The 13,335-nt window shown below is 41.3% G+C and overlaps 1 protein-coding gene across 1 annotated transcript; it reads left to right on the top strand.

The window, feature by feature from the left end:
- Positions 1–1,908: 1,908 nt before the first annotated feature.
- Positions 1,909–12,382, top strand: snrpd3l (small nuclear ribonucleoprotein D3 polypeptide, like). The gene is made up of 4 exons (XM_061907949.1): positions 1,909–2,045; positions 4,618–4,757; positions 10,553–10,745; positions 12,218–12,382. The coding sequence occupies exons 2-4, from the start codon at positions 4,632–4,634 to the stop codon at positions 12,280–12,282; spliced, it is 384 nt and encodes a 127-aa protein (XP_061763933.1). The 5' UTR covers positions 1,909–2,045; positions 4,618–4,631; the 3' UTR covers positions 12,283–12,382.
- The last annotated feature ends 953 nt before the right edge of the window (positions 12,383–13,335 follow it).

Here is a 13,335-nt window from a genome sequence, read left to right as displayed (position 1 = left end):
GCACTTCTTTCTCGTTGAGGATCTTTGACAAAAAGACATTTCCAAAATGTCCTTAAACACAGCTGAGCGCTCCTGTCATACATAGAGGATCTTTGACTAGCATTTCCCCCTACAGTAGAGCTTTAATTATTATTTTTTCCCAGTGCATCCTCCAAAACAGCTGAGCACTTCTGTCTTGCTGAGGATCTTTGACGAAAACACATTTCCAGAAGGTCCTTAAACACAGCTGAGCGCTCCTGTCATGCGGAGAGGAACTTTGACTAGGATTCCCCCCCCCCCCCCCCAGAAAGTCCGCAATTTAACAGCAGAGCCTGTCCGTCATATCGAGGATCTTTGCCGAAAATGTATTTTCAGTAACTCCTTAAAAACAACACAGCGCTCCTGTTATATTGAGGATCTTTGATTAACCTTAATTATAGACCATTGCTGCAGTAGGTCCTTAAAAATATTAAATTAAATTAAATTAAATTAAAATGTATTTATTATTCTTTACAATAAAAAAAATATACTTGAACATTTATTTAAATTGTCAGGAAAGAAGAGGAAGGAATTTAAAAGGTAAAAAGGTGTATGTGTTTAAAAATCCTCAAATTTCTTTCGGAAAGTTCTAAGAAGCAAAGTATAAAAATAAATGAATTTATATAAACAAGTGAAGACCAAGTCTTTAAAATATTTTCTTGGATTTTCAAATTCTATTTGAGTTTTGTCTCTCTTAGAATTAAAAATGTCGAGCAAAGCGAGACCAGCTTGCTAGTAAATAGATAACATTTTAAAAAATAGAGGCAGCTCACTGGTAAGTGCTGCTGTGACGGACTCACGCCGTCGTCTTGCGGGTTCCAAGGACCACCAAGGAAGGACATGACTTCGAGCAGGTTTGACTTGCTTTATTTTCCCACACAAGCTTGTCTGCGGTCGGGTTGCTCTTCCGCTGCGTCTCCCGTCTCCCTCTGCTGCTCGCTCCGCCGTCTGCTTTTCAGCAGCATGTACTTCAGTCCGCCTCTTCTTGTCTCCGTCTCCGTCGTTGTGTGTTTTTCTCACTCCGCACCATCACAAGCCCCATTCTTTCCTCTTTCTCCACTTTTATACAGCGAAAGGAGATACGTTAAACGTGTACAGGTGCGCGATCCACACGCCTGATCTTGTTTGTGGCGTCGCTCCCGGCACGCCGCCTCCTCGCCGCTCGCTCACCATCCCTGCTTCCTCGCCGCCATCTTGAGCCCTGCCTCCCTGTCTTTGATTGATTGATTGAAACTTTTATTAGTAGATTGCACAGTTCAGTACATATTCCGTACCACTAAATGGTAACACCCGAATAAGTTTTTCAACTTGTTTAAGTCGGGGTCCACGTTAATCAATTCGTCTCCACAGCTACTATTTAAGCTATTTTTAGAACAGGCCAGCGGGCGACTCATCTGGTCCTAGCGGGCTACCTGGTGCCCGCGGGCACCGCTTTGGTGACCCGTGATGTAGATCATTAAAAACAGCAGAGCGCTCATCTAATGCGGAGAGGATCTTTGACAGGCATATATTATATTTATTTGTTCAATTCTGACTTTATTTTTTATAATATTAACCGAGTTGCAAAAACAAAATATAAATACCGTGATCACCTAGTACTTACGTTCAATTTAGTCATGTGCTAAGTTATTTATTTTTTTTACCGTAACGTAAAGTAAACTTTAGAGAAAGTGGCCGGAAATACTGTTGTAAACACAATACCGGCAAGAGTCAACACTGCCCTCTGCTGGTATGGAATGTCACCTAACAGATATTAAAGAACACATTTAGCCATTTTAAATGATATGGTAAGAATGTATGTATTTGTGTTAATTCATGTAATGTAAAAAAAAAAACGTAAAAAAAAATAAAACATTGTAATAAACGCGCAGCTAGACCGGATGTGTTACCTTTAAACTCTTGCCCCATTGCATTGTGGGTAGACGGGGAAAAAAGGCTCCAAAAAAGACTGAAGAACGACAAGAACACGTTGGTTCTTTTTTAAGCAAAAAACTATTCTATTTTTGTTAGCTGTATTAGTCACACAGGTAAGAGAAACAAAAATGAGTAATTATGTTCCCAAATAATTCCATTTATTTGTTTTTAGCCTGTTAAAGAGCGACTGTTAATTCATTCTTTCCTCCAGCATGGCGTCCATGTTAGCTCTTGCGTTCGGCGTCATCATTTTCGCTATAAAATATGCTTTTCAGTTCTAAGTCGTGATTAAATAAAATCAAATTTAGTTGATTTTAGTTTAGTGTAATCGATTTGGCCTCGTTGCTCGCTGGTTGTTTCTTAAGTGGCTACCCGCTAGCTAGTGGCTAACTGTATCTTTTTATTTATTTTTTTTTACTTGAACAATGTACATCAAAACCAAGGCGCTTTCAACAATTTCCAACATCCATCAGGTTTAGCAAATATTGTCTTTCGCAAATCATGTAAAAAATAGAAAACTAGAGCAAATACAAATTTATTCATCTTCTTCCGCATATCCGAGGTGGGGTCGCGGGGGCAGCAGCCTAAGCAGATAAACCCAGACTTCCCTCTCCGCAGTTACTTCATCAAGCTCCGCCCGGGGGATCCTGAGGCGTTCCCAGGCCAGCATAGTCTCCCCAACATGTCCTGGGTCTTCCCCATGGCCTCATATTGGGTGGCATCCTGACCAAATGCCTGAACCCACCTCATCTGGCTCATGTGGAGGAGCAGCGGCTTTACTTTGAGCTCCTCCCGGGTGGCGGTGGGCATGTATTGGACATGTTGGGCATCCCGGCCGGGACTTGTGGCACTTTAGAACATTTTAGGGACTTTTGCCAAATATTCTCACTTTTCCCCCTGCCTTCCCGTGGGACTTTGCTGGCCGCGATTTGTACTTATTGGGCATCCCAGGCGGCGGCGGGACTTGCGGCACTCGGACCTAGGCAGGTTTTTGGAACATTTTGCGGTGTGACTGCAGCCAGGCACGTACGAAAACCCTCGTCTCCATTGATTGATTGATTGAACAGTTCAGTACTTATTCCGTACAATTGACCACGAAATGGTAACACCCGAATAAGTTTTTCAACCTGTTTAAAGGCCTACTGAAATGAGATTTTTTTTATTTAAACAGGGATAGCAGGTCCATTCTGTGTGTCATACTTGATCATTTTGCGTTATCGCCATATTTTTGCTGAACGGATTTAGTAGAGAACATCGACGATAAAGTTCGCAACTTTTAGTTGCTAATAGAAAAGCCTTGCCTTTACCGAAAGTCGCAGACGATGACGTCACATGTTGATGGCTCCTCATATATTCACATTGATTTTAATGGGAGCCTCCCAACAAAAACAGCTATTCGGACCGAGAAAACGACAATTTCCCCATTAATTTGAGCGAGGATGAAAGATTTGTGTTTGGGGATATTGATAGCGACGGACTACAAAAAAAAAGTAAAAAAAAAAAACGTGATTGCAATCGCGTTGCATTGAGACAGATTAATGTTTTTAGAGACATTTACTAGGATAAATCTGGGAAATCCCTTATTTTTCTATTATGTTGCTAGTGTTTTAGTGAGTTTAACAGTACCTGATAGTCGGAAGTGTACGTCCACGGCTGGGTGTTGACGCGCAGTGTCTCGGGGAAGTCGACGGCAGCTGTGCGGGAGGCACACACTCAGCTGATATCCGTAAGAGGCGACTTTTTAACCACAATTATCTCACCGAAACCTGCTGGTTGACATGTAGTCGGGATCCATGTTCGCTGTGATCCATACTAATGTTTCACCTCCGTGAATTTTAAACAAGGAATCACCGTGTGTTTGTGTAGCTAAAGGCTAAAGCTTCCCAATTCCGTCTTTCTTTGACTTCTCCAATATTAATTGAACAAATTTCAAAAGATTCAACAACACAGAGGTCCAAAATACTGTGTAATTATGCCGTTAAAGCAGACAACTTTTAGCTGTGTGTGTGCGCAGCGCTCATATTCATAACAGCCCGTGACGACATGTTTGGTTCTTGACGTTATGAAGAAAAAAATTCCGGGAAGTTTAAAATTGCAATTTAGTTAACTAAAAAGGCCGTATTGGCATGTGTTGCAATGTTAATATTTCATCATGGATATATAAACTATCAGACTGCGTGGTGGGTATTAGTGGGTTTCAGTAGGCTTTTAAGTCGGGGTCCATGTTAATCAATCCATGGCAACGTCTCTGTCGCTTTCACTCATTTACCGCTTTTCCACTAATGTAGGGGTAGGCAACCCAGAACGTTGAAAGAGCCATTTTGGAGCCAAATAACACCACGCGGTCAAGCGCCATTCATATAAAACTTGCGGGCCACACTATCATTAAACTTTCATATTAAGGTAGGGACCACAAAACAACATCTCGCGGGCCGCGTGCCTGAGAGCCCTTCTCTAAGTTGTGTGTTGATTGCTCTAATTCACGTTTTTACGAGCTAAATGAACCTATCGCGTTTCAGTCTCATGTTTGTGCAAGCATAGACTTAATTTATTCAGACGCGAGCAAGACCTACAATGCATTGCGCAATGTATCCACAAACTTGTATAGGTGCATTTTCCACATCAGTTCCTGTGATTCATGCACCTGACAAAATAGGGGTTCCATTTTTTTTTTTTTTTTTGTAGGAGACCACCGGAAAATGTCGATCGGCGTGCCCATCAAAGTGCTGCACGAGGCAGAGGGACACATTGTGACGTGTGAGACCAACACCGGAGAAGTTTACAGGGGCAAGCTGATCGAGGCCGAGGACAACATGAACTGCCAGGTAACGAGACCCGATGGCCTTTATCATAGGCACCGACACATTTTCATGCGCAAACAATAATCAATCATCAATCAATCAATGTTTACTTATATAGCCCTAAATCACTAGTGTCTCAAAGGGCTGCACAAACCACTACGACATCCTCGGTAGGCCCACATAAGGGCAAGGAAAACTCACACCCAGTGGGACGTCGGTGACAATGATGACTATGAGAACCTTGGAGAGGAGGAAAGCAATGGATGTCGAGCGGGTCTAACATGATATTGTGAAAGTTCAATCCATAATGGATCCAACACAGTCGCAAGAGTCCAGTCCAAAGCGGATCCAACACAGCAGCGAGAGTCCCGTTCACAGCGGAGCCAGCAGGAAAACATCCCAAGCGGAGGCGGATCAGCAGCACAGAGATGTCCCCAGCCGATACACAGGCGAGCAGTACATGGCGACCGGATGGGACCGGACCCCCTCCACAAGGGAGAGTGGGACATAGGAGAAAAAGAAAATAAACGGCAGATCAACTGGTCTAAAAAGGGAGTCTATTTAAAGGCTAGAGTATACAAATGAGTTTTAAGGTCAGACTTAAATGTTTCTACTGAGGTGGCATCTCGAACTTTTACTGGGAGGGCATTCCAGAGTATTGGAGCGCGAAATGAAAACGCTCTATAGCCCGCAGACTTTTTTGGGGCTTTGGGAATCACTAATAAGCCGGAGTCCTTTGAACGCAGATTTCTTGCCGGGACATATGGTACAATACAATCGGCAAGATAGGATGGAGCTAGACCGTGTAGTATTTTATACGTAAGTAGTAAAACCTTAAAGTCACATCTTAAGTGCACAGGAAGCCAGTGCAGGTGAGCCAGTACAGGCGTAATGTGATCAAACTTTCTTGTTCTTGTCAAAAGTCTAGCAGCCGCATTTTGTACCAACTGTAATCATGTCCATTTTGAATATATAAAATGTGCCCATCACTCGCTGAAGGGTACACGTTTTATTTGTTCAAATTATGCATAAATAATTACACCGTGTGCAATAAATCCACCTAAAAATGTCCAATTGTTGCACTAATTTTAAAAAGTGCAGTTTAATTTTACTTTTGTAAAATCAATCCCTATTTCTTTTCGTGGCCATTTTAAATTGGTGAACTTGCACTCCGTAATCATCCATGTGTTTTGTACAAAAGTGCTTTAACTTTAAACTCAACTGTAAACGTCAGCTTTACAGATGCCACCCCGTCTACAAGGACAGGAGTCGGTCCGTATCACAGTTTTCCCGTTCAATTGTGGAAGACGTCACTGATGAGACACCGGATTATAAGGCACACTGCCCAGGTTTTTTTTCATACAAAAAGCGCATCGTATTATAGGGCGCTGTCAGGTTCAAACACCAAACTATACTACACAAGACAAGAAGAATAAATCAGGCATGGACAGAGTTCAATTTGGCTCATGAGGAGAGACTTAGGGTGTAACGGTACGTGTATTTGTATTGAACCGTTTCGGTTCGGAGGTGTACCGAACGAGTTTCCACACGGACATATTAGGTAGTGCACCGCACGTTGTGTAAACAATGCAGAGCGAGGCACAACACAGGCAGGCTAGCAGCGACCAGGCTAGGACAACATGCAAAAGCCAGAGCTGGAAGACCCTCCTGCCTTGTTAACATCTCCCGTTTGGGAACACTTTGGCTGCGCGGTGCGATACAACAATGGAGGACGGAGGTTTGCCGACATTGTTCAGCAGCAGTACGGTCCGCTTCTGCCAACACGTCAAACATGCTAACTCCTTTGAAGCGTCACCACCGCATTTAAGCAGCCTCTCCTCTGCGAGTCAGGCAGTGCTGAAGCAATAACAAATATTTTTATAGCAGCAGATTTAAGACCATCCGTCCATCCATCCACTTTCTACCGGTTGTCCCGTTCGGGGTCGCAGGGGGTTGCTGTATTGCATTAAAAATTAGATTTTGACCCACTTCTGTGGTGGAGGAACAATAAACCCATAAATCTTACTGCCAAGTTAGCCAGGCTAGGGGAGTGGAGGTGTTGATGAACGTGGACCCCTATTTAAACAAGTTGAAACACTTATAGGGGTGTTTGCATTCAGTGGTCAATTGTAGGGAATATGTTCTGTATTGTGCAATCTACTAATAAGTCTCAATCAATCAAAAAATCACTTTATATGTAGAAAGGTTTTGTTGAGAATCCATTCCGAGCCTTATCTTATTTAGTTTTTATTTTATATATCTTGACCACATTAACCTTGGCAGTGGACCCTGTGTGTATATGTATGTTATGCCATTGTTTACAAATTTGGTAAATAAATAACCAAAAAATGTATATTTTGTTTTCTTACTGTTCAGAAAATGAACCGAACCGTGACTTAAACCGAGGTACGTACTGAACCGAAATTTTTGTGTACCGTTACACCCTTAGGAGAGACGTATTGGGCTGTACACTCAGTTAAAGTTTCTCCCTATGCTCTAAAGTACAGTCCCACATGCTGCTCTATTTATTTGGGGGGTCCCTGGTTAAGTGAAGTGAAGTGAATTATATTTATATAGCGCTTTTCTCTAGTGACTCAAAGCGCTTTACATAGAGAAACCCAATTTCTATGTTACATTTAAACCAGTGTGGGTGGCACTGGGAGCAGGTGGGTAAAGTGTCTTGCCCAAGGACACAACGGCAGTGACTAGGATGGCGGAAGCGGGAATCGAACCTGCAACCCTCCAGTTGCTGGCACGGCCGCTCTACCAACCGAGCTATGCCGCATCACTGAGGCTGCAAGTAGACACAACACATGATTATTCAGAATGGAAATGTGCTGACAATGGTGATTTTGCCCTGTCTCTGATCTGTCCGCGCCGGGGTACTCGATGTCCGTCCCAGGCTGTCAGCAGGCAGGGTCTGGGACCAACCTGCTGACAAGAGAAAACTCGCAAAGCAAGACCACAAGTTGTGTCTTTGCACGGATGCAAAAGTAGAACTTCAGCACAATTGATAATAACTATAGCAACAGCATTTAAACACAAGAGTTGGGTGATTACTTATACATCATTATTCTAACAGGCGCATTATAGTGGTCATATTTATATTTTTTCTAAATTGAAAACACTTCCCTGTTGTTTACATAACATGTAATGGTGGTTTGGTCAAAATGTTGCATAGATGATGTTTTACAGATCATCTTCAAGCCACTTTCTGACACTCTCTTTAGATTGCGCCGTTTTATGGGCGGTTTTATTTACGTGAAGTTAATTATATTTATATAGCGCTTTTCTCGAGTGACTCAAAGCGCTTTACATTGTGAAACCCAATATCTAAGTTACATTTTAAACCAGTGTGGGTGGGACTGGGAGCAGGTTTGTAAAGTGTCTTGCCCAAGGACACAACGGCAGTGACTAGGATGGTGCAAGCGGGGATCGAACCTGCAACCTTCAAGTTGCTGGCACGGCCGATCTACCAACCGAGCTATGCCGCATCACTGAGGCTGCAAGTAGACACAACACATGATTATTCAGAATGGAAATGTGCTGACAATGGTGATTTTGCCCTGTCTCTGATCTGTCCGCGCCGGGGTACTCCCAGGCTGTCAGCAGGCAGGGTCTGGGACCAACCTGCTGACAAGAGAAAACTCGCAAAGCAAGACCACAAGTTGTGTCTTTGCACGGATGCAAAAGTAGAACTTCAGCACAATTGATAATAACTATAGCAACAGCATTTAAACACAAGAGTTGGGTGATTACTTAGATTACAACGGCAGTGACTAGGATGGTGCAAGCGGGGATCGAACCTGCAACCTTCAAGTTGCTGGCACGGCCGATTTACCAACCGAGCTATACCGCTATATGTGGCTCACCTTCAGCAGGGTCTTTTCGCCATCCTCTTTGTTGCAGCGGTGTAGCGTGCAAGGACGGGAGTGGAATAAGTCTCAAAAAGATGGAGCTAACTGTTTTAATGAGATTCAGACTTTAATTAACAACGGAATCAGCATCTCCTCATCCGTGGCTCACTAGTGCAATAAGAACATTGGGAAATTTGTCCTCTAAAAAACGTCCGACCGGAACTAAACTATGAATGAACACATGTGGAGTTACGTACTTAACAAAAAAGGACAAATAAATGAAAAAAAGTTTTATATTCTAGTTTCTTCAAAGTAGCCACCCTTTGCTCTGATTATTTTTTCGCGCACTCTTAGCATTCTCTCGATGAGTTTCAAGAGGTAGTCACCTGACATGGTTTTCACTTCACAGGTGGGAGCTCATAGAGCAAATACCAAGAGTGTGCAAAGCAGTAATCAGAGCAAAGGGTGGCTATTTAGAAGAAACTGGAGGAATAAAATGTTTTCAGTTATTCACCTTTTTTTGTTAGGTAGATAACTCCACATGTGTACATACATGGTTTTGATGCCTTCAGTAACAAACTACAATGTAAATAATCATGAAAATAAAGAAAAGATGTTGAATGAATAGAAGGTGTGTCCAAACTTTTGGCCTGTACTGTATATACAAATCACATCCACATCACAGACATGCTGACAACACTCCAAACAATTGTGTGCGTTTTGTTTATTTCCGGTTTTGGTAGTGTGGTGTTTGGTGATCACAGTCTTTTTTTCGGTGGCTAAGTTTGTGCGCAAATAATAATATATTATGGGAAGCATGGTGTCACAGGGGTTAGTGCATGTGCCTCACAATACGAAGGTCTCGAGTAGTCCTCAGTTCAATCCCGGGCTCGGGATCTTTCTGTGTGGAGTTTGCATGTTCTCCCCGTGACTGCGTAGGTTCCCTCCGGGTACTCCGGCTTCCTCCCACCTCCAAAAACATGCACCTGGGGATAGGTTGATTGGCAACACTAAATTGGCCCTAGTGTGTGAATGCTGTTTGTCTATCTGTGTTGGCCCGGCGATGAGGTGGCGACTTGTCCGGGGTGTACCCTGCTTTCCGCCTGAATGCAGCTGTGGTAGGCCCCAGCGACTCCAAAAGGGAAAGCGGTAGAAATGGATGGATGTGTATCAATGCATGCTGTAACGACCAGCTAATGTTAATGTTTTATGTTCGTGTGTTTTTGGATATGATGTCAGTTTTTCTCATGATCACAAACACTACGTCCATGCCTGAAAGGTGATTGGCCGAGAATGAGGAAGTGTTGTTGTGCGTCCGGTGAAGACGAAAATGTTTCCACGGGAGGTAAAACCTTTTGAAGAATGCCCCTTGTTACCGTAGGATTGGTTATAAAAGTTAAAAAGAGCGTCAGATTTTGTGATTTCTTCTGGAGGCTACAATATATTACTTTAATTTGTTTTCAAGTTAAAACAACCTTATTTTTCAAGGTGTGTCGGCAATCAAAATGCCTGTACATGAAGGGGAACCCGGGACATTTCTAAAATCACAAGTTGATTTGATGTTCTTAGGGGGGAAAAAGCCACAACACTTTCTTATAAATCGGCTGCAAATTTGGACATAAAACAGCAGGCTCGATTGACTCATGTCTATCTGTGGGAGGCTGCAGTGTTTCTGCTTCATTACTGTGAGAATCCTGCCTGTGACTGAATAATTAAGGAGGGGGGCTACCCAGCGCTAGCCGCAGTGTGCTCAAACAACCACCAGGTAGCATCTGTGAGCAGATAATACTGCATCATCTCTTTAGGACATACCAGGTGGGCAGTGAATTCTTCACTCACGCTTAAAGTGAAGGATGAGACAAAAACAAGATCTGTGGTTACACACACACACATCCACACACACACACACAATATGTGTGCCTTCAAGGTACACAACTCCTTGACTCTGGATGTGCTCCGCAGATGTCCAACATCACCGTCACCTACCGTGACGGGCGCGTGGCTCAGCTGGAGCAGGTGTACATCCGCGGTAGCAAGATCCGCTTCCTGATACTACCCGACATGTTGAAGAACGCTCCCATGTTGAAGAGCATGAAGAACAAGAACCAAGGTTCTGGTGCCGGCAGAGGCAAGGCGGCCATTCTCAAAGCGCAAGGTGAGTCGCCGTCGAACCTCCTTCCGTTTCATTATCTAGTCATGCTTGTGTAATAACATGGCTGTCCAAACTTTTTACACTGCAAAAATAAGGCTTTCAGGGCCCATTTTGACACTTATTTGTCAAACCGATACAATATGTAAAAAAACAATTTTTAACCCTTAGTGCGCCTTTCAAGTTAGGTCCCCGGGTCATTTGTTGTTTGTTTTTAACTATAAAATCTCTAGATCAGTTCCTCTCACCAAGTTCCACCTCAGAAAAAACTTGGCCGTCCCAGTACCACCATCATGACAACATTAAAATATAGTAGCGTACTACGTCTAAGTATTCATTAAGTACCACCATCATGACAACAATAAAATATAGTAGCGTACTACGTCTAAGTATTCATTCAGTACCACCATCATGACAACATTAAAATATGGTAGCGTACTACGTCTAAGTATTCATTAAGTACCCCCATCATGACAACATTAAAATATAGTAGCGTATTACGTCTTAAGTATTCATTAAGTACCACCATCATGACAACTTTGAAATATCGTAGTGTAGTAGGCCTTAGTATTCATTAAGTACCATTGTAATGACATTAAAACACAGTAGTGTAGTAGGCCTAAGTATTCATTAAGCACCACCATAATGACATTAAAATACAGTAGTGTACTAGGCCTTAGTATTCATAAAGAACAACCATAATGACATTAAAATACAGCAGTGTTGTAGGCCTTAGTATTCATTACCATTGTAATGACATTAAAATACAGTAGTGTAATAGGTTTAAGTATTCATTACGCACCACCATAATGACATTAAAATACAGTAGTGTACTAGGCCTTAGTATTCATAAAGAACAACCATAATGACATTAAAATACAGCAGTGTAGTAGGCCTTAGTATTCATTAATTACCATTGTAATGACATTAAAATACATTAGCGTACTAGGCCTAAGTATTCATTAAGACAAGCCAGAGGTTTTATTTAACAAATATATTTTATTATGTTTGGCCACTGTAACATAACACACACATTTTGAACAGTCACACTATGTTTGAAAATAGAAAACACTGTACTTTAATCAGGTGACTCTTTGGCGTGCTGCTTTAGATCTACTTCAGTTCTGTCTGTCGGTATGAAGTTACTTGATGTTTTATACCCTCTTTTCATGATGACCAAATATGCAATATTTTCACCCCCAAAATATTTCAAAGTGGAATATTTGATGTGAAATAATTGGAGCCTTGAATACGTCAATAATTCATAACATTGGTTTTGATTCATTATTATATGTTGAGCAGTGAGAGTTTTAAAGAAAAACACAGCCTGCGTGGAACCTTTGGGTTATTAGACGTTCCAAGAATTTCCTAGAATTAAAATAAATAATATAGAATTCAAAGTATTATTTCAAATGTCTGTACTATGTACAGTGCTGTTGTATGCCGTGCCTCATGATGCTGTTGACATCTCCCCTCAGTGGCTGCTAGAGGCAGAGGACGTGGTGGAATGGGAAGAGGAAATATCTTCCAGAAGAGGCGATAATTTCTCTCTTTGTATAGTTTTTGTTTTTTGTATCAGGCATCTTGTTCTTATTCTTGTTTTGCTGCAAGTTCATTTGATGAAAATAAACATTTGGATTTTGTGTGCCTGTTTGTCAAGAATTCTCTGATTTTCACCAAGATAGGTGGGTTTGAAGGGTCCTTTTTTTGGGGGTGGGAGGAACTTGGGGGTTCCAGGTTCAATTCCAGCTGCCACCATTCCAGTCGCTGCTGTTGTGTCCTTAAGCAAGACATTTCACCCTCTTTTCCACCCACACAGTTATATATGTAGATCATGACCTTTGCTATGTACAGTGCTTGCAGTCTCTAGAAAAAGCGCTAAATAAATATAATACAATTTTATCGCCATTTTGGGTAAAAAAAATCTAACATGACCCACATCAGAACTCAGGCTGCTCCAAAAAAAAATTGTGATTAAAATATATATAAATCATCCATCCATCCATTTTCTACCGCTTATTCCCTTTCGGGGTCACGGGGGGCGCTGGCGCCTATCTCAGCTACAATCGGGCGGATCAATTAAAGATTAATTTTTGAGAATCCTTTAAAAGTATATATGTATGTACATATAAATGTTTTTATATATAAAATATGGTTTATAAATAAAACCAAATATAGTATGTGTGTGTGTGTGTGTGTGTATATATATATATATATATATATATATATATATATATATATATATACACACATCTGCTGTGTGTGTGTGTATGTATATATATATATATATACACATCTGCTGTGTGTGTGTATATATATATATATATATATACACATCTGCTGTGTGTGTATATATATATATATATATACACACACACAGTATATGTGTGTATATACATATATATATATACACAATATGTGTGTGTGTATATATATATATACACATACTATATAATTGGTTTTATATATAAAAAAAACATTTATATACTTTTAACTGATTCTCAAAAATTACTCTTGAATTGATTTATAATTGGAACAGATTTATTTTTATTTTTTTAAACACAATTCCTTTTTTTAGTGCAGCCTGAGTTCTGAT

The sequence above is a fragment of the Nerophis ophidion genome, linkage group LG08 (genome assembly GCF_033978795.1).
Source record: "Nerophis ophidion isolate RoL-2023_Sa linkage group LG08, RoL_Noph_v1.0, whole genome shotgun sequence".
NCBI classification, from domain to species: domain Eukaryota; kingdom Metazoa; phylum Chordata; class Actinopteri; order Syngnathiformes; family Syngnathidae; genus Nerophis; species Nerophis ophidion.
This window is presented reverse-complemented; position numbering and strand designations above follow the sequence as displayed.

Bases quoted from the DNA above. Each gene is read 5' to 3' on its own strand.
- snrpd3l (XM_061907949.1), top strand. From the start codon at position 4,632: ATGTCGATCGGCGTGCCCATCAAAGTGCTGCACGAGGCAGAGGGACAC. The intron at 4,758-10,552 runs GTAACGAGACCC...TGTGCTCCGCAG, and splicing joins AGGACAACATGAACTGCCAG to ATGTCCAACATCACCGTCAC. The intron at 10,746-12,217 runs GTGAGTCGCCGT...ATCTCCCCTCAG, and splicing joins GGCCATTCTCAAAGCGCAAG to TGGCTGCTAGAGGCAGAGGA.